The sequence below is a fragment of the Neolamprologus multifasciatus genome, chromosome 8 (genome assembly GCF_963576455.1).
Source record: "Neolamprologus multifasciatus chromosome 8, fNeoMul1.2, whole genome shotgun sequence".
NCBI lineage: Eukaryota > Metazoa > Chordata > Actinopteri > Cichliformes > Cichlidae > Neolamprologus > Neolamprologus multifasciatus.
The window spans coordinates 24,582,951-24,604,869 of NC_140446.1; the positions used below are offsets into that span (position 1 = coordinate 24,582,951).

Sequence of the window (21,919 nt, forward strand, 5' to 3'; positions counted from 1 at the left end):
AAAAGCCCTGATTGAGGTCTGTGGCCGCTGTCCTCCACAGCTGGAAGTGTGATTTACTCAGCGTCAACCTAAACAACACTCCCCTCCCCACCCTCCTTCCTGCACAGGAAATTACATTTCCCAGTCCTCCTACCAGAACCAGAGATGGTGCATGCACATGCACCCACACACATCCACCCACACACACACACATATGCTCACCTGCCTGTTTCTATATGTGCAAATGTGCTCATGTGAGCCTGCCAAATGTGGTCTCACTGAGTGTGACATGAGTGGGAGGGATTAGGGGAGGTTCTGAGTAGAAACAGAGAGTCCAGTGTGTCATGTTACACGCCTCAGCTGGAGAGGCGGAGGCGCAGGAGAAGAAGAGGAGGAGGAAACCTGGGGCTTCTTTTCTTCACATGCATTTAACTGAGAGTTTATGGAGGTTGCAGTTGTGGAAAATGAAGATCTCCTCTGTGGTCTTGGCTTTCCTGACCCGAGTTCTGTTTGCAGGTAGGAAAAAGTTTGCTTTGCTTCATGTCAAAGTGGATGTGGTGGAGACAAAATGCTTTCCACTGTTTTTCAGAGGAACTTAGACGAAAACATCACAAAATAAGGAAAGATTTTAGAGTGATGGATAAATAGGTGGTGAAAAATATTCCAGATTACCTCAGAAGGTTTGTGGACTCAAACTCAGCACTGCATGTCTTTGTCCAGTTTCTGCAGCTTTGTGAGATTAGAGAGTGTTATCAACAGAATAGACAGTTTATCAACGATACATATCTTTGCACAGATTGGAGGGAATTCCAGAGTGAAAATTGGTGGTTTTCCTGTGTGTGTGTTTGAAAGAAAAACAGAGCTTACAGTTTCACCTCCACATTCATTTCAGGCGATTTAAGTAACTCATCACAGCAGCAGCACTTTACAGTCTCTAAGCTATATTTTCCTTGTTTTGTTCTGTCACTCAAGACCAAATAAAAGGCAAAACTGTGGGGAAAAGCCCTGATTGTAATTATGCACTGCGCTCAAAGCATGTGACTTGTTTGACAGTAAAACGCTTGCGTGTCGTGGAAAATGGGGATTGTGAAATGTGCCCAAAGTTGACAAAAGCAGAAGTGTCATATAAAATGCCATACAACACGCGCAGCAGTAAAGTTTGTTCCTCAACCATCATCCCACGTATGTCATCACAGCTGCCAAAAACAACACTGCTGTCAGCTTGAGAGGGACGAAAGCTGCTGAGCAACAACAAACTCACCGTGGAGTGGGTAGATATTTAGCTCTGATTTGTGATGCTAATGGCTGTTCTTTCTCAGTGCATTTACTATCAAAAGCTAAATTCAAGCCAACTATGCACTGATTTCTTCTTCTACTGATGAATAACACTAGGCTGCCCACACTTACATTTGATACAATATGGACACTTTTTACACTTTTTGTGAACGGTACAGCTTTGACCCCCCAAAACTATAACTTTTTTAGAGCACTTTTATGATCTTTTGATGCGATGCAGTGACTTTGAATGTCTCATTTTAGAAGTTGTTTACAATAGACTCATGTTATTAGTCAGTTCTGGGTCCAAATGAATAACGTTCACAGCCACCGTCGAACCACCGTTCATCTGCTTCAAATCATTGTTAAGCTTGACACTTCTTCTTTTCTCCTCCAGTTTCCCTAAATTTGTTTGAGAACACTCTTTCATGCCAATATATGGCAGGTTTTTAAATATCACACTCGTGTTGCTCTTTGGGAATCACCTTATTGGTGCAAAAAATATTTACGTTTTTGCCTGTCAAACTGTGTTTTCTGGCATTTTTCAAATGTTTAGCTAAAGAAATGGGAACAAATTATGCTGCTATGGGTACCAAGGTGCCTAAACTTACTTAGGTGTTACACATAAAAACAACAGTGGCTCAGGTGCCTCCTTTGTGCTCGAATGATTCATGGGTCAGTGCTGAGTGGCTTAACAGAGAAAAAAACAGCAAAAAAAATGTTGTAAGTTGCACGTAATTCCATGAAGTGATGTTTTATATTACAACACATTAAAAAAATACTGCTACTAAAAGATTACAGATGCATTGGTGCAAGTTGAAATGTTTACTTTAAAGATGGCTTTTTGAACGTGTTCATAAGTAAGTAAGTTTACATTAGAACAACTAATCTCTGCAAAGACTTAAATTCTGCACCATGTTCCTTAACTTAATCTTAATCACTTAAATTCTGAATTATTTTACAGAAGCCACAATTGTTTTTGTTAAACAACCTGCAGCCAATGGCATCCAACAGTCCAAATGATATATGCTGTAATTCTTACTTACTTCTACAGATCTGTGTTTGGCCATCAACGCCACCATCACCCCTTCTCCCTTCACGGTGGCCCAGGAGGGAGAAAATATCACACTTACCTGTGTTGTTTCCCAGCGACGTCGCAACACAGCGTTACCTGTGGTTAAATGGACCTTTCTACCAGCGGGCACAGATCAACCAGAAGACGAACTCCTCATCGCTCGTGTCAATATGAGGAAGGAGCGTTTCTATGGCAACTACACAAAAAGTTTCCCATGGCCAAAGATGAAGCTGAAAGTGGTGAAACAGGGGAAGATCTTTGAGCTGGTTATCTTGAACGTGTCCGAGGGGGACCGGGGGCTCTACATGTGCCGGGTGCAGGAGTTTAAAAAGCATCAGGCTCGCTGGAAAGCTTCGTCCAACTACACTGCTGCTACTGAGCTCAGAGGTGAGGGCTTGGTTTGCTATCTTGGAGCTTCCCTATAGATATAGTTACTGTTTGAGATTTGATGATTTATAAGTGATTTACAAACCACCATATTAGAATCGGATCCATTGACTGAGTCAATACATATGGACCTTTGTAAATGTGAGAGTGGTGCTTATACGTTTAATCCAATCCAAACTATGGTTCCCAATGGTAACACACAGTTTTAGGTCATATGGATAACAATAACTTTCAACAGTGGATATTTTGCAGCTAAAAGGTTTAACTGGGAACAGGTCGGTAATATTACTGAGTATGAAAAGTGCATCTTAGTTTCTCAGAAGTAAAGATGGGAACAGGTTCATCAATGTATAGCTGACAAATGTATCTGCAAATTCCAAAGACTTTAAATATCTCATGAGCTACAGTACATACTATGATCAAAAGACCCAGAAGCTGGAGAACATCCATCTCTGTGCACAAGTGACAAGGCTGTGATATCAATATTAGAAGCTTGTGGTCTTCGAGACCTCAGGCATCAATGCATTAAAAACAGACATGATTCTGTCAAGGAAATCACTCCACGGACGTGCAGAAATCACTGTTTCTGAACATGAAGAGTGTTCTGTGCTCAGATTAATCAAAGTTTGAAATTCCAAAGAGGAGAGCCTGCATCTCTGATAGGGATGTATGTGCCTATAGAACTGGCTTCTTGGATATCTGGAAAGGCAGCATGGGTGCTGAAATATCCAGCTTTTACAGCAACGTATGCTCCCATCTAGATCACATCCTTTTAAGAGAGGGTCTTGCATATTTCAGTGAGACAATACTGAACTGCACACTGCAGCTATTGTAACAGCATGTCTTCACTGTAGAACTATCCGGATACTGAGTCTGGGTTTGTGTTCTAGACCTTTCACCAACTTAAAACATGTGCCGCATAATTACACTAAAAATATGAGAAAGAAGACCCAGACTGTTACCTGAAATAATCATAATAAATACATAGGACAGACAGATGTAATTTTGTAAGCAAAAAGTGGGTAGTCCTATACTGAATATAGTAACTTATCATTAGACACTGCTAACAGCTAGTATTTAGTTGCGATTCATAAACTTCAAATGATTCAGAAAATGGTCCAAGCAACTCATTAGCAGGCAGAGACACAGGCGTCTGAGTCGTTCCTCAGTTAGTGGTTTGTTAAGAAACTGTGTAACTCTGGGCTGGAACTTCACATTGGGTGGCCTGTTAAAACTGCCACACTGAAGATCCAAATCAACTTCAGATGAAAAGGTTACACTTGAAAACACTGGGTGATGTTCACAAAAGCATATTGCTGCATTTACAGTCTACATCCTTGAAAAGTTGTAGACTTCAACACGTGTGCATGTTAAGCCAGTTTGGCATATGCTTTCACAAAAACTCCTCTGCAACCATTTGTGAATGTTTGAAATTGAATGCCCACTTTGTACATCCATCCATTTTAGTGGGTACACACAGTGCCCCTTATGTTTAAGGATTAAAGGATTAGCAAAATTACAGTTTATGTCGAATGTATTTGGTGGAAAAATAAATGATCTTTAAATTTTGGAGGATGTGGAAATTGTCCTAAAACATTTGGGAAAGTTTGTGGCTTGCAGCATTACGGCACAGTTTCTCTTAGAAAGTCTTCAAATCTTTTGATAGTGGAGGGTGGAGGCTTGACAGCTATCTCTACAACCACAACAGAAGCAATGAGAAATGCAGGTTTGTTAATAGTTCATCTACAAAGATGTTTAAGCTGTTGTAGGTTTGTCTACAAAGATAATCCACTGGCAGCAGCAAAACACTGTCACTACCTTGGACTGCATCTGGCAGAAAATTGAAGGGGTCACAAAAGCCTCCAACTAAGAGCTTAAAGTAAACTGGTGACATTCATAAACTTACAGACTTTAAGAGACTCAAGTTAATGTCAACTGTGATAGCTATTTGACCTAAAGGAGTCATTATGTGTCAACAGTAGCAGTAGTGTGTGACCATAGCTGGATGATGTAATGCATCAGGCTGAAGTGGGTTTAGTGAGCAAAAACGTAATCCTGCTTTAGATTTGGGAGGGGGAATGTCATTGGTTAGTGAAGAAGCCTGCCGATTAAAGGATCCGATCCTCCGTCTCAACAAGTTGCGGCTGTGACTGACTAAATGATCGTGGAGACAGAGCAGCAAGAAAGTAGTGAGGTTTCCACTGCTACCACATGAGACGTTCACATAATGGAATGGATGACACATTCAGTGGTACCAGATACTGCTCAGAAATCCACTCGCTTTCATAAAAACCAGAAGCATCTTTAAAAGGAGTTTTTCTTCCCTGCTTTTAATTTGTGCCAGATTTGCAGAAACCGTTCAGCAGTTTCTGTTGGTCTCTTATTTGTTCTTGTCTCACCTGCGACATCTATAAGCTAAATATAGCAATATACTGTAAATAATAAGTGTAGCATACACAAAAGTCTAATAAAAAGATCTTAGTAGAAGGGGTTAGATATGACTTCAATCGCAAGCACAGGTAGAGAAAATCAGGCTTCAGATTTGTGATCAGTTATCGTGGTTTTGGTTGTTGAAAAGGAAGCTAGTAATTGAGCTAATGCTACCGTTTCATCTAGAAGATAAAAATGTTATTGCTGATGTTTCTAAATGACTCGTGTTTCATCAGTTTCAGTGAGTTAGTTCTAGAAATATGGTAAAAATATACTGTATGTACCTAAAACCTTTTTGAAACTTTTACCTGTCTGGTAGTGCTAGCAAGCAGAATCATGATTTGAATGCACTGTTGTGCCAAACACATGTGCTTGGCAAGAAGAAAAAAGACGTGACAAAGAGAAGAAGGGAAAAAAAGGACATAAAGAAAAATAAACTTCTATATGACCTGTAATCTTTACCATCTGAAATAACACTTGGATGTTATAGTATTGCAAACAGTACCTAGTTAGCCGAGTTTGCTAATATTTGTATCCTATGTAAGTGAGGGTAAACACACTTTTGCTTGAAAAACCTGCTACAACCACAGACCACATTTTGGACATTGCTTCGTCATGTGGAGAAATTCAGTGCTTGAGTGACCTCATGTGCTTTGTTATGGTCGCTAAGCTATGATTCAGCGTTCACAGTTCAAGAGAGTTTGGGAAAAGATTACTGGCTGCACTAGCAAGTTGACACTCGTCCACTCTTCATGGTCTGATAAAAGTGGACATACACATTCAGAGTGCAAGAGTATTCGTTAATAATGTCACTAATGCTAATGGCTACAGAAAGCACTTGAAATTATCATCCTGAAAATAATAGTTTATTGAAATAATCAGTTGAGTCAGAGTGTTTTATCCTCGCAACAATCCGAATACAGTTCCATTTTAAATTTATAACCATACGGTGTCTTCCTCCCCACATTCTGATCACCACATTTTCCATGAATGCATTCCTACAGGCTGTGACTTTTGTGGCCAAGTCTGGGGCGAAGCAGACACGGAGTCCCTATTGAGAGCTGTTGACACTGGCCTTGAGATTGAGTTTCCCTCCCTAAAGTAGAACAGAGAGGGAGCCCAGAGAGACTCAGCAGAAATGGAACAAGAGTTAGCTGTGCTCAGGAAGGTAGAGCTTGAATATTCATTTACAATGACAGTCGAGTGGGCAGCAGGCTCGTGTTGGGCTCTTAACCTTTTGTGGTTGAGGATGTGGGGAGCTATTTTCATCCAAGGAAGCTCCATTCAATCATGGTTTGAGTGATGATAATAATAAAGAAGCTTACTGTGTCATTTTTCAATACTGCAATTAGGACATGGCAAGTACACCTCATGATTGTAAAAACACCTTTAGCAGCAGTAACTGTGATAAGTGACCATTTCCTATGAGACTCGATTTAAATAAAGTTTTTTTTTTATTAGTGCCAAAACACAGCAGTCACCGTAGTGACCACAGTATAAATTTATTATTTTGACCACTCTTCTTCTAGAACATGACTTCAGTTCAGTAAAATTTGTTATTTTTGCTTTCTTAAGCAGTGTGAACACTGGAACTCTTTGCACTTCGCTTTTGTAGCTGACGGCTGGTCGCTTACAGAAATTCCTGGCTCCGGTTGCTAAAGTAACCGTCTAATGTATTTATGACCCGGTTTTCTTCAGTGTCATTGGTAGTCACTTCACATGCTCATCTGGCAGTAGAGAAAAGTTTATCTTGAATTCTGCCCCCTTTCAATCATCAATGGTTATTACATCCATAGTCATCTGAAGACACGGATTGTCGTTTACCTTCTATGATCTCTCACCACCACCTAGCTGTGCATTACTTCCTGTGAGGATTTGCTCCTGTGCTTGAGATCATTGCCCTGTTCAATGACCCAGTTTTGACCGAGCTTTGGCTTTGGAAACACAGCCTCACAATTAACTCTAGAGTGCTTTGGCATACATAAAACTTCATAATCGACTCAAAGACTGCAGGGTGCCGAAGTCCTGTGGCTGAAAAAGAAAAAACCCAAATCATTACCCGTCCATCATTGTGCTTGATAGTTTGTATGAGGTGGCTGTTCTGATATGCTGTGTTTGGTTTGCACAAAACGTGGTGCTGTGCCTTATGGACAGACATCTCCACTTTGGTCTCATCTATCCACGGTTAATTGTTCCATAGGTTTTGTGGTTTGTTCAGGTGTAGCTTTGTAAAGCTAAGCTGTGCTGTCCTGTTCTTTTTAGAGAGAACAGGCATCCTTTTCAAAACAAGCCGTACTTGTTCAGCTTTTTTCTAAGCATGCTGTCATAAACTGTCATGTTTAACATACTAACTGAGGCCCACAGAGACTGAGACGTAGACCGTGAGTTTTTGCAATTTTTATGAGCATTGGGCAGTTTTCTCGACATGCATTTGCCTCCACTTTGTTACATTAGGGTGGACTCTCGCCTTACTTGTTACATATGACCAGAGACTCTTGGCATTTAAGACACTGGAAACCCAGTAGCATAAATCTTTCAGCATACAGGGCAGTTCAATAGAATTCTTTTTTAACAGACACAATATATATAAACATATATATAACAAATATAAATAAACAGATCGAATCTGAGTACAGTCTATTAATAGACTGTACTCAGATTCGATCTGTTTATCTCACTGCTGTCAATAAATCAGAGCCAATAAAATGGAAACGATGTTTCCTGCTCAAAGGTGAAGATTGCTCTATAACAGTAATGTAATAAGGCAAACAACAATGTTCTGAAAAAATGTTTTGCTGAACATTAATCTTAATAGTTCTGGTGCTTATAGCTAAGTGACTGAAAGTAGGGCTGTTCGATATATATCGGATGACGATATAAAAACATCTATCATTTCATATTATGCTATCGTTTGTTTTGTGGTGTCGCAAAATAAACTGTTTACGGCAATATTTTTTCATCCTTTTGATGGTCACTGTAGTGGCTATATTAATTTCTTAAAGTTCTCTCTTTCTCTTATGTTTAATATAACCACACTACCGATGGACAAGCGCCTGTTTTTATGCTTTTGTCGTTAGCAACAACGACGATAACAGCATCGGGTGTCCGCTTGTTTATGTTCCACATAAACCTTTCACAATAAAGCTCAAGATCCTGTTGAGACTTTTCAAAATAAACTGAATCACGTGAAAGAGCAGATTATTTAGGGTTGAGAATTAAAAAAAAGAGCCGCCAGGTGCTAAAAAATAAACCTTAGACTCAAACGTTAGAACAGGCTTTTCCCCTGTAATAAATACTCACAAAGAAAACGGCGGCCGTTACAACTTAAGTCTAAAAATGTATAGTTTCATGCATCGGTTAAAACACTCGACTCCAGCTACATGACGCGCAGCTGGAAATACTTCCCGCAAGTCGAGCTGCCCGAGATTCACAGAATTTACAGAAAATGTTACATTTTTGTGATTTATATCGTTATCGGACGATAGAATTCTTATATCGGGATATGAGATTTTGGTCATATCGCACAGCCCTAACTGAAAGTCAGAAACAAGAGGCACATGCAACACAAACGCTTGCCTTCTTGGCTCTTCATGCCTCTGCTGTCCATTCAACTTCCTTATGCAGACTTTTGTCTTTGTTATACTTCCTCATCTATTCTGGAGCGCTATTCTTCGCATCTAGCCAGTGACATCTAACAAGCTTTGATATGTCTGTGAATGGAGCCCTTTCAAGCAAAAAAAAGTTGTTTTATTTACACATTCGTCACAATTTGCTAATCAGACTTGTAGATTCCTGGTGCTGCTACTTACTCATGTACTTATTAAAGTCTTTCTTCCTCCATTTTTCTCTCTGGCACACTTCAAAATCAGAATCGTTGGCAAACTGAGAAAATATTCCATTAGTTCGATGGCTGCCTGCAGTGCTTCATAATGCTGCTGGTGTGGTGGACTTAGGAGGAATAATCCCATTGCTTTCATCGTGTATTACATTTCAGTAAAGTTTCACCATTACTTCTATTTCATCAAATTTCATGGAATTCTTATGCTGGGATAACATCAGGTGACCAGGTGTTTCCACAATCTCACACAAACAAAACCCGATTATTCTGCTTAATACTGCTAAAATGAACACACCCAGAGAGGCTGCAGGGTTTTGTAGAAAAACTTAGGGCAGTGTAGAACGTGGGCACGGTCTCGTCTTGGCATTAATTAAGTGCACTCTTAGGTATTTTTGTAAAACATATGGGCCATTCTGAGCTAACTAGAGGTACATGGCACACGGATGTGGTATGGGTTTAGTCAGAACGAAGGAAAACTAAAATGAAAATTAGAACCGTAAACATCTTTTTATAGCTCTTTCTATGAGGGGACATATGACTAAGAAGCCAACAAAGTATGTCTATGTTTGTGTCCATAAAGGGGACACGGGGGCACAGTGAACAAGTGTACAGACTGACTCTTAGAAGAAAAGATTCACAGAGACAACAGGAAGTTAAAGGGTTTATTATTCAAAGCATTTTTCAAACCTTTGTTTAGACACACAATGTGGCTGTGTACTTGCATTCATCTCTGGTCATTTATAATACAGTAAATTATCCTCTGTGATGGATTTAGTCACAGAGGATCATTATTCAGTCTACGTCTGTGTATTGATGTTTACAGTGTTGGGTTTGTTGGTGCATAAAAAGAGCCACAACTCTGAAAGACAGTTGGCAGCCGAAGACAACGCCGTGCCTCTGAGAGACGAAAAAAGGAGAGCGATGAATGTTTCCACTGTAGCGTGATGGAGCCTTTCAAAAGTTGCACTAGGAAGAAGACATTCTCGATATGAGGATAAAAGGCAGTTTTATGGCATACAGCACCAGTTTCTGATTATTCCAGCATGTGCATCTGCACTGACAGAGCTACACAGAACCTGAGGCAAAAACAAAGATGTTATCAAGACTGAGCCTGGGAATAATTTACAATGAAGGCAGGGCTTGCCTTTATATTAAATCAGCTTTAAATATCTGACTGAGAAAATTAGCAGCTCACTGTGAGACGCTGTTTTGGCTCATAAGTGTTTTTGCTGTTGTTGGATCTCAGAGACTTTTGGTTTTATTTATCATTATTTATTAACGCTACTTTATGCTCGTCATGAGCAAAGGTGATAGTAGGGAAAATTTAATTTTAGTGTTAGTGTTACCATATAAAATATGGCATATTACATAGGAGGCAAACTGTACAGTGTACATTACTGGCAGTAACTGTGAAACTGATTGCTAACCTCCAGTCACACAGGCCTAAAAACTAGTCAGAAACACCCTGGTGACCACTGGTCACGACCAATTGGTGAGTATTTGTGGGAGGTTGTTTGTAGTCACCAGGTGAAACTGGTGTGGTAGAGATATACAATGAAGCACTGAAGGTCTCATTGCGATTATTTTGCTCATTAGCAGCTCAAACAGGTCATTTGATGGTTGCTTTAGGAGTTAATCTCTATTCAATTCAATTCAATTTTATTGATACAGCGCCAAATCACAACAACATCTAAAACATCTATAATAATTGTAAAAAATAAAGTGGCTACTTCACGGATTTCACCTGTCGCGGGTTATTTTTGGAACGTAACTCCCGCGATAAACGAGGGACTGCTGTATATTAATATCTGTGAGGTATCAGAATGAATATATCTATGGTCAACAGTGGAAACTGTCAAAGGAAGTTGGACAGAAGAGTGAGTCTGATATTATTATTTTCTGACAGTTATAATCCAATAGTTATCCAATCTTCTTCTTTTTTTAAAGTTCAACGGCTGTGTTTCCAAACAGCAGAATGTAGGTCACATACGGTCAGTCCAGGATTAGTGGGTTCACAGATGGTGACTAAATACAAAGGTACAAACAGTCTGAGGACCACTGCTTCAGTCCAAACTCTTCAATGACTACACAGGGCATGAAAAGGATCTAGGGTGGCTGGTTTGTGCATTTAAACATTTGTGCTATCTGCAGTTTTACATTCTGCAAAGGTATCATGTTGGAGAAATTCAGATCTTAAACCATGTGGCATTTGCAGAAACTCTTTTCTCTGACTTCAGACTTTCTTGTAAACTTCTCACTACTCTGTCATACTTGACATCTTCTAATTGGGAAATTTGTGATTTTGTGCATTTTTTGTCTCTCACAGCTGCTTCTTACAATATTTATGAGTTTTCTGAAGCCAAAATCTGAAGAAATAAAATTTTAAAAATCCTGAAAACATTGCATATAGATATTTTAGCTTCTGGATTATCTGAGGTATGCTTATTTCCATACTTGCTTATTTGTCAGTTACCCAGTATGCCTGTGGGAAAGTCTCAGGCAGGCGTGGTGGAGAGCCTGCCTGTCCTCAGCTGCTGGTGGTTTAGAGTATTTCAAGATGCACTGGTGGGTGTCACTTCACAAGCTTCCTGCCACCAGCCCAGCAAAAGTACAGCAGTGTTAAGACTCCTGTGGTCAGATGGGGTGGAGAAATGAGTGAGTGTGTGGGGTGAAATTTCATGTGGAGCATTGGAAACATGTTTTCTCTGTCATCTTGGACACATACAGCACACCTTGGATTCAAATTACACATGCATTCATTCTCCATTCATGCTTATTTTTAATTTTTGGTGGTGTAACATTTTCTGTCTGCCCTCCAATGTTGAGTAAACCCACAGACAGTAAAAACAAATATGGACGTAACTTCCGGGTTTGAAAATGAAAGCCAAAATGGAACTGGCTTAAAGATGTGTCCTTTCAAATAGCCACTAGGGGGCGATACCTGTGACTTCAAAAGGACTTCCGGTCCTATAGAAATCTATTAAAAAAATGTCCCTCAAAGATGAGTTTATCAAGCACTTTTCTTGTTAATTTATGGGCTCAGTTACTTAATAAGGAATAAAACATTAAGTTAATTTTGAAAAAATTAGTCATCCTTATTTCCAGAAAAGAGTGTCCAGGATATAGTTATCATCTATTGACTTGTGATCGACAAGCCAATTAATATTTGGTTTCAGACTCAGATCTTCCCCTTACTTCTCACATCTAGCATCAAATCACCAACCCAGTAATAGGAAACGTCATAAAGGATTTCACAAACGAATGGTTGCAGTAGCTACATCAACTTACACAGAGTGAGAGTAAACCCCATACTGTACAAGAATACTATATATGTTTTGTACATGTGTGTATGTTTACACATACATTCACATACATAAAATCAAACATACTTGACACCGTTTAATTTAATGAGCTAAGTTGGGAAGTTTCTAGCTCATGGAGCTAATGTTAATTAGCCTACTAGCTAATCAATCAAATTAGTCAAGTCAACAGACATTAAATTCACTTGTTCAGCTGCTTTATGTAAGCTACTCACAGCAACAATAATTTCTAAAAGCTTCCAGTTGATTGGATGGAGTGTTGCAAAGAACAAGATACTTTTTTAACATTTAAATTCACCAATCTGGAACTAAAAGCTAAATACTGCGCTAATGATATAATACTGGTTACTGATAAATGCTAATTTTGGAATAGATCAATGCATTTCATTTTATTTCATGATCCATCATCAAGTTCAGGAAATACTCACTAGAAATATGTTCAATGTTAAATGGACTGGTTCTTATACAGTACTTGAGCACTCAAAGCTTTTTATACAATGACGTGTGCTGGCCACACAAAGCTCGGTGCTACTTGGGTCAAGATTCAATTGTGATGTTTTGTCTGGAGACGAGAAACCTAACAACCCATGTAAGAGAAGAAACAAGCCTGAGACGACATGTGTTTAGCCAAAGTGTGCAGAGGTTGCCCTTTTCTTAACGTTGGATTATGTCTGAGTGTGAGGTGAACGTTTGCAAAGATGCATAACTGTTGCGCTAATGTCTGACTCAATACGATGTTTAGTCTTTGAACTGTGGACGGTGAATCAGAGACAAAATCAGGCAGGGAGGAGGCCAAAATAGACTCCCTGTCCTCCTGCAATTAGCTTTATTTAAACTCGAGCCGGTGTGTAATCAGGCAGCAGGGAACCCACAGTGATGACTACGGATTTCATGTGTTTCTTTTCTCTCATTTTCACTGTAGTGCATGTCCTACCGGCCACCAAGGCCAAAGAAAGTCTGTGGAGCTTGTTTCAAGGTAAGTGCAGATATTTTTAGTCTGTGAATGTGTGTGTTTGCATTTGTGTGGTGAACTGGCACTGTATAGTCCTTGGTAGATAAAAATAGCCCAACCCAAAGGATGTACTCCAGTACCTTGAAATAGTGAAGCCAAACATGTTCTCATTTTTTCTTCCATTTACATTTTTGTGCACAGTAAAGTAACAGTACAGGCTCCTGCAGTGTTGGACTGGTGCATGCCTGTTTGTGTTTTTCAGATGTGTACCTGTGTGCAGTGCTGATCTGCTCAGTGGGTCTGCTGTGCATGTGCATGTTCACCGTGACAGTGACCTGCCAGTACATACAGAGGAAGAAGAGGCTAAAAGGTCAGCAGCATTTCAGTCTAGTCTTCTTGTAACTCTTTTCTTCTTTTTGTCTATGGTTTCATCTTTTTCAAATAACAGTCCGATATTGTCTTTGCAGACAGTTACCACTTGGTCAAAAGCCCGCAAAACAGGTAAAGGTTTAAGAGAAAGCCATCAAAAATCTACAAAATTGTAATAATAATTTTTAAAAAAACAACTATCACTCACATAAACTGAACCTTTGCTAATGTGACTCCACTACAGCTCAGGAGAAACAGTCACCAGTGTGATCAGTGTGTCTCCTGCTCTACCAAAGAAAGAGAGGAGATACAGGAAGAAAAGGAGCCGAGACTACCAAGAGGAGATACCACCAGAGATACCGGCAAAAGGTAATCACAAGTTTGCTGATTTAATGTTTTCTAAAACATGCTGGAAAACTTGAGTGAATGCTTAAAATTAGTCTTTCAGATATTTATATTATATTTATATTATCATTTCTGCAATAGCAGAACATATAGTTGTGAAAATCTAAGTAGACCCTTAATGCTCCCATAGGAATTAAGAAGATAGGTAGCAGGCACGTTCTGCACATTAAATACATTTCATTAACTCATCATCAGCAATTGTGACCACGTCTAGAAATGCAGAAATTCTGGCATTTTAGTAACACATCACAATATTCCCAGGAACAAGTATCCTAGCAAATTCCCAAAAATGCAAGATCTATATGTTAGTCTCTACAAGCCTCTGTGAGCATGTTAAATGTTAAAAGTCTGACAGTTTGGAAGGGCTGCCAGCTGAAAGCGTCTTCTCTCTAAAATGAACATGGGAGCACAGGTTAGGTTTGCAAAGCTGCATGTGAGCAAACTATAAGACTTCTGGAACAATGTCCTTTGTACAGACTAAACCATATGGAAATGTTGGCCAAAAGAAAACCAAACATACCAGCTGTTGAGCACGGTGGTGGAAGAGTAATGACTTGTTTTGTAACTACAGGGTCTGGGCAGTGTTACGAAATCAGTTTCACCCCGGTTCTTTTATTCCTCGAGGCATCCAGAGACGGCACCGGACTCAGTAGTCATTTTCACAAAAACCTTTATTCATCTTTATTCATCTTCATTTAAGCATGCATCTTCTAGAAGGGGAGACGTGTAAGGCCGGTATCCCTGCAAATCTTCCACTCCTTTGTTTGTTACAGTCAGCTTTATAGAAGCGACCCCATCATAAAACCCCCATGGTGTGCTGCAAACTCTGTGTCTCTGTGTGCACGTACCCGTGTGTCTATGTGAGTGCACGTGAGTGAGTGTGCATGTGGGTGTGGGTGCGTCATAACAATCAAAGCACTGTGTGTGTGTCTCTGTGTACATGACTTCCTGTCGGTCATAAAAGTAATCTCCTCACCCGAGCTACACCAAATTCCTCTACACAACATAGAAAACAGAGTTAACATGTTACAAACACTGAGACCCCCACTCTGCATCCACTGGGCCATTGGCCTCTTGTTGTCTTACATTTACAGATAAGGTGGAGAGTCTCCTACAAACCTACTTCTAAGTTTATAACAATTATGAGTTTTATTAAAGGTGCAAGCATCAGCATCAGCAACCCCCAACTGTAGCTTCCTGTCTCCTTCTATGGCAGGCAGACCCCCGGTGTCCATAAATTCCTTTCTCTCTAAACACACACTCTCAGGCCGACAGCTAAGCCAAACTGAAACACACCTTATTCCTCTGATCTAAACAAATTTAACACATCATGTTATAACAATGATTTTCTTGTACTCACAGCAGCTTTCACTTGTTGAGTTGACTATGACCTATATATAATTCTAGTGCCAAATGGAGGTCATCTGCCTGACAGCTAAAGCTTGTCAAAATTGAGTTATACAACATAATGGCTGAAAACGAAAAGAATTAAGGTGCTGTAATGGTACAGTTAAAGACCGGGCTTCCACACAGTAAATGCTGTGGCAGGACCTTAAGAGAGCTGTACATAAACAAAAGACTGCAAACCTTAATGAACTGACACCACGTTATAAAGACGAGTAGATCAACATTCCTCCACATCAAAGTGAGAGACTGATGAAGTCATATAGAAAATATTACTCCAAGTTGTCGCAGCTAAAGGTGGTTCCACAAGCTACTAAATCATGGGGTGCGCATAATGTTTTCAGAGGATCGAACAGAGTTCTGTGAAAAATGTTTCTTTGTACATGACTGTAAGAAAAATCCCAACTTACAAGTTTGCTCTGACTTCATGTTGTTCTCATAGATTTCTGGCATTCCACATATACACTTAGTTATGGAGCGGTTTCCTTAAATTAGCTGGGAACATGTTCCACTCTTAAACCAATGCTGAGTCACACCAAATTCACTTCCTAATTAGCAAGTGGAATTCTGTGGAGAATTTTTCCAATGATAGGTAAAAAAATATATATATTTTAGAAGTTATTCTGGATTTTCACTCCGCCTAGGTCTTAAAAAAGATTTTAGAATGACCAGAATTCCTAGTTTAGATACATTTTAGGACAATTATCAGCAAATTACAGAAATTATAGTAACTTTGAAAACTGAAATGCATTCCTTTTGTGTCTTAATAGGCTTATTTTGCCTTATTTTTTGTTAGCTACTCCGCCACATGCTTTCAGTGGGTTTTGCTGCTTTTTTTTTATTACCAAGCAATGTTGCCACACTGTTATAAGATAGATGAACGTAGTTCAGGGTTGTCTTGCTGTGATATAAAATGTCTGCCATGAAAATGTCTCAGCGATGGTATAGTATCTCTCTCCAAAATCTGTATATCATTCAGGGGGGGGGGGGGGGGGGGGGGGGGGCATCTCCCGCAACTGGTTAAGGATTGAGAAATTAATGAATTAATGGGGCCATTAACCATACACTAATACACAAATGCACTCCCCATACAGATAATGGCTCTGAACTGTGCTGACAAGTTAACTGATTCTTATCTTTTTTAGGTCAGAACATGATGACGTTTTTTAGAAGTGTTCCTGCACCCATGTGATGTGTTACAGAGTGACCTTGTTTTAATGCAGTTCTCCCCGAAGGCCTAAACATATTGTCCATTTGAAACACATTTCCTGTTCATAGGTGTCTTTGTACTATTTTGAATTGAGGTTGAGTTATTTCCAAATCCCTGAATTCTGTATCCCAACTTTTTTGCAGGGAAGCATGGCAATGCAACTGGGACCTTCAAATATTCCCAGTTACAACAGTATCTACCTTCTATTGGCTCAATTAACAACTTGTGTTTTCCCTTGTGCAGTTCCCATTGGAGACAAAACACACAAACCGAAACTTTTAAAACCTCAACCAAGAAAAGTAGTGTTGGTGAGTACCATTCATGCCTGATTATCAGTTAGCAATGTCCTTTTTTGCATGTTTAAGGTAAGGTACAAGGACTGAACTGAACTGAAAAAAGAGTGGAAAACCAGACAATGCAGACAAAAACTTTTAAATACAACTTTGAAATTAAATGAACATTTAAGCAGAATGTCTAAGGGCAAAGGTGCCAGAAAAACGGTGCCACATAACCAATCTTTTATTGCTGTTGGCACGAAGTGGCTCTGTGGCAGCTTGGTATGGTAATGTCATAAAATACTTGAAGAGGTAATTAAATTTTAGGTTACCTCAACCCAGAACTGCAGCAGGGTGGTGTTTACACACAGCGTGCTCCAAGTTACCAAAACCAGTGATTTACCAAAACCTACAGCATCTTTAGTAATGTAATGTATTCATGCAGTTCTATCATTTTTTTCTAGCCTTCCTTTTCTAACCGCTAACTAGCTCTCTCCTTCTCCTCCATCATTATTTTTCTCTGTCCTCTTTGATCTCTAGCCGAGGATAGTGGAGGAGAACCTGACCTACGCAGAGCTGGATCTGGTGAAGCCAATTCCAGAGACCAAGGCATCACGTAGTGGCACAGTGTACGCCCAGATACTGTTCGAAGAACAGCAGCTATGAGAGAGACACATACACCACTAGTACCTGTGCCTTGTGTAAAAAAAAAAAGTACTTTCTATTTATAGTCTGTATTGTTTTTTATATTTAAATGATTTGTGAAGGAAAAAATGTCTCAAAATTATGGAAAAATATGAACTTTTTTTATGAACTTTTGTATAACTTCTTTTTGTGAGACCACGGTGCAAACTGATTATTTTTTATTACTGGACTTCTCATTTCTTGTTTTCTTTTGTACCCACAATTGAAACCTGTGTAGCCGAGCCCGGGAACGCAATCGAAGACTTCTGTGCTGATTTAGACCTGATTCGTCTGTCATGACAATCGGAAGGGAAAATGGAGGTTTGGATATGTGAGACCAAACTTTACATGTTAGTGAGTGAATAAGGTGCTGTGAAGCTGACATGACGAGTGACAGTCAGGTTTGCTCTGCTGCTGTTGGTGACTTTAAAAAGATAACTTTTGAAGTGTCGTTTCAAGCCAAACAAGGCTGATACGCTCACGTCAAGCAAACGTTGCGTCTTAATTGCAGAATTCATTGGAAACAAATAGTTAAACAAAACACTTTAAGCTTTTGTGATTCATGTATTTTATACCCAGTATTTAATAACTGGTTTTGGTCTTCTCCTTTGGCAGAGTAATGAGCACAGGAGCACTTCCTGTTCCTCCCGTGTTGTATTTCAGGCTGGTCCTGTTAGCTCTCTGCTCTCAGTGTGACTTAGCTCCTGAGCTGCAAAGACAAACTTTCAAAAATACATTTTCTGAAATATGAGATCCAAACCAGGTTTCAAATTCAAATGCAGTCCAAAGAAATCTGAAACCTCTTTTCATGATTTTCCAGAGAAAGTCATCTTCTCCGCACCCGTCTACCCAGTCAGCACATTAACAATAATTACATCACTTTTGGCTTGCGTTGCCATTGCTAGGGCTACATTTACCATCCTAAGATTCTGGCTTGGTTTCTCCATTGTTTCCTCTTGAGTCAGATTTATAGTTTTGCATTTGTAGAAGGACAGTGGACAAAGGCGCAAAAGCAGTAGTCAGCAAGGTGGGGTGCAAATCCAGAATTTCTCTGCTTGGAGTCAGGCTGAGCTCATTTCATACTGAATGTAACAACATGAGCAAAGCATCAGTCTTTTTCACCCAAGCCTTTCCCCAAGTGTTCCTTTGAAATCATTAATGCACTTTATTAAAATGGTGTCATTTAGAATAAACTGAAATACACGAAGGCTTGATCTAAATAAGAAATCCTGTTTTATATGCTTTGCTTCATACAATAAAATGACTCCAGTGATAGCCTTTGATATTTCTTAGGCCAGCTACACTCCCTTCCACAATGAATAGCTGGAAATCCCATTCTGAAGTGAGTGGATTTATAAAGGAGAGAAAAAGTTAATTAAAGACATCCGTTGTTATGAATGTGAACAGAAAGCCCACCATTATCAAATGTGATTTACTTTCTAGTGAGTTCCCAGCTTTATCTGCTTCCCAGCATCTGTCTTCAGTCTGTTTTTGTGTATCAAGCTGCAGTTTATATCGACCACAGCCCCAAAGAGTTGACACAAAACTGGTAATCAGCCCTCGGACCTCCCCCCACAGGCAAACACTTAAGATCACACAATTCTTTTCATCTGGTGCCAACATCGGCTTAGCAGGCTGTTAGCAACTCGTGAACTCATTTATATATACATACAAGGGTGGAGTTACATGAAGGCTAAACACCCTCATCACTGACTTACACAGGCACATAGTGTAAATTCACAAGGCTGCCAGCAGTTGTGACACTTGATCTGTGGTCAGGGTCAGACTAAGAGTTGTGTTTGGGCTGTTTCACATTAACGCCAGTCACGGATTTTAAATCTTGAGGTGATTTGCTGTTTCAGATAAGAACCAAAAGCCACTTTGGCCACGATCCCACATACCTACACTAAGGTTTCCTTGCTTTCTCGTTTTCCATGAATCTGAGTGTGAAAGTGCTTTAGACCTTTTTTTTTTTCAATTTAATGATCCTTTGGACTCAGGCATGGAAAAGCGAAGGAAAGCTTTTTTAAACAGTGAACTTGAAACCCAGACACAAAGGCACCTGATCCCTCCCTTCCCCCCAAGACGTCCGCTATCAGAGTTCTCTGCATTCAGACTGCTAGTCTCACTTTTTAAGCTTCTCTGAAGTTCATCTCAAAGTGGCGTTTTGCTCCATTTCCAGCCATCTACGGTTGGCTGTACCAGCTTTAAACCAGTAGTTTGAGATAGCACGGTGAATGGACTCACTTCAAAAACAACGCTGAACATGTATGTGGTATTAGCATTAGAAATACATATCATCAGCCAACTCTAGGGCTGACTTACCAGAGCTGCTGTGCCAATTCAAAACAAATCTAAAGAGCTCACCTACCACTGCAGACCTACAACACATTCCTAAGGCAAGCTGGTCCTTATAGACCCGGACATGTTTTCTTCCCTTGGCTATATATTACTTTACTATGTAAACCACTGCTGACCTCTACTTTTGTTAGCGCTCCAACTTTCCCGACGTTGCCCTCTAATGTTCGCTTCAATCGCACAGCGAGCATTACCCCTGCATAAATGAAATGACTGAAAGTGACCTTTCAGCGGTGAGTAGAAGTGTCTTAAAAATGCCCTTCGACTGTGAAATGTAAAGTTTCTTCCAGACCACACTGTCCTTAATAGGAGTCTGCTAACTAGAACCATGTGTGTGAATTGTGCCTCTGTGCTCTCCCCTTTTCCCTCCGTCTCTCTGCTCACCACTGATCTCTGCATTTATCCAGATTCAAGCATTTCTACTCATGTTCATTTTGTACATTTCAGCTGTATATTGAATAAAAATAAGTGAAATAAAAACGAAATCTAATATAAACTGGGCGTTAACTGCTTTGGTGTGAGTGACAGCTATTTGTTATCACGACACAACAATTAACCAAATGCACATGCATCCTGCAGGTGAACCTGAACTGCTAATTCTTGGAGGTGAGCATAACCTTAGCATGAGAGGTCACTGCCACAATGGCTGTTTTACGGGTACTGAAGTGATTTCAGTGACGACATTAGTGCAAAATTTGTATTTATTCAATGGTAGACAAATTCATAGTGCAGCAAGGCATCTTGTTATGATTAAAGCTCACACGTTTGCCTCCATGGAAGCATTAAAAGTAGACGTGAAAGGGGCACAGCCGTTAGGGATTGGGTGTCAGCTACTCTTGTGGTGGTGAAAAAGTTGTGATGAGAGAGGGGGAGGTTTAAATGTTAGCTTTAGTTTACTTGCAGCCTCCAAATTATTTTAGAAAAAGAAGCTGCGTGAGAGAGACAAGCGGAACCCCAGAGGTCGTATAAAAATATCTCACCCACAGAGCAAACACAAGGCGTTGACAAAAAGACAGGTCAGTGCATGGCTCGTAGGAAACCGATCCAATGGCAATAAAATATAATAAGTAAGGAAAATACATTTTAAATTGTTTAAGTAAAGAGATGGAGGTGTAGAGTGGCAAGGAGGAATTTCAATGAAGACACAAGAGAAAATGTATATTTATGGGGCATGAAGATATGTAGGATATATGAGCTGTGGGACAAGTCGATGTTTGTAACATGTCTGGGGACGGGCCAGCAGCGTTTGAAAACAACTCCTAAAACAGAAACAACTGATGTCACCAGTCAAGCAGCCAAACAAAACCTATTGTTAAAGCAGAAACCCTTGCGTGTGTCTGTGCTCGTTCTATCCCAAGCATGCCATCATGTCCGTCTATAGAAGTACAATACATAGTAAACATAGTCTACAACCAACATATCCTGTGTGGTAAGCGTAATGCATAGCTACGCTAGCCTTAAGGCAAGGGAAAAAGAGTAATGAAAGACTTCTGCAAGTGGAAATCACAGGAAGGACGATTTAAGATTTAGCTTCTGAACTGTAAGCAACATCCAGTGTCCAGTACAGTCAGTTCATGTTGGAAGGGTGACCTCGTCCTCTTTAATCGCCTCTGTAAGTACAACAAATAAGGGCAGTATCCAAAGGGCTTCAAAGTTTTCACAAAAGCACAGAACACTGGCACAGTGTGGAGGTCCTGCTGAGAGCTGGCTCAGAAGAAGCAGTCGGTTAGCCCCAGATTTGCCCTTGTGACTGCTTGATGTAGTTGTTGACTTTAAAAAACAAAACAAAAAAACAGAATGAAAGAACTATGATGGCTCAAGCTGTTAGTACATCACAAGTCTTTTGCCTCTGCAGCAGTTAAAATGTTAATGGCTGTTAGTCTGGAAGGCTTCTTGTATAAATAGTAGCTGATGATGTCATGTGCTCTTGTTTTGTAACCATTATTTTTATCTCCATC

The 21,919-nt window shown here is 39.9% G+C and overlaps 1 protein-coding gene across 1 annotated transcript; it reads left to right on the forward strand.

Annotated features, from left to right (window-relative positions):
- Positions 1–308: 308 nt before the first annotated feature.
- On the forward strand, positions 309–20,424 carry vstm4b (V-set and transmembrane domain containing 4b). Its single transcript, XM_085170322.1, has 8 exons — positions 309–495; positions 2,309–2,716; positions 13,227–13,280; positions 13,519–13,626; positions 13,724–13,757; positions 13,870–13,994; positions 16,888–16,952; positions 17,460–20,424. Exons 1-8 carry the CDS (start codon positions 324–326, stop codon positions 17,583–17,585), a joined length of 1,092 nt encoding a protein of 363 aa, XP_085026448.1. The 5' UTR covers positions 309–323; the 3' UTR covers positions 17,586–20,424.
- The last annotated feature ends 1,495 nt before the right edge of the window (positions 20,425–21,919 follow it).

What these genes read in the sequence shown, in the direction of transcription:
- vstm4b (XM_085170322.1), top strand. Translation starts at nt 324, where the DNA reads ATGTTACACGCCTCAGCTGGAGAGGCGGAGGCGCAGGAGAAGAAGAGG. An exon ending in GAGGAAGAAGAGGCTAAAAG is followed by an intron (nt 13,627 to 13,723) that starts GTCAGCAGCATT and finishes TTGTCTTTGCAG; the next exon opens with ACAGTTACCACTTGGTCAAA. An exon ending in GTCAAAAGCCCGCAAAACAG is followed by an intron (nt 13,758 to 13,869) that starts GTAAAGGTTTAA and finishes ACTCCACTACAG; the next exon opens with CTCAGGAGAAACAGTCACCA.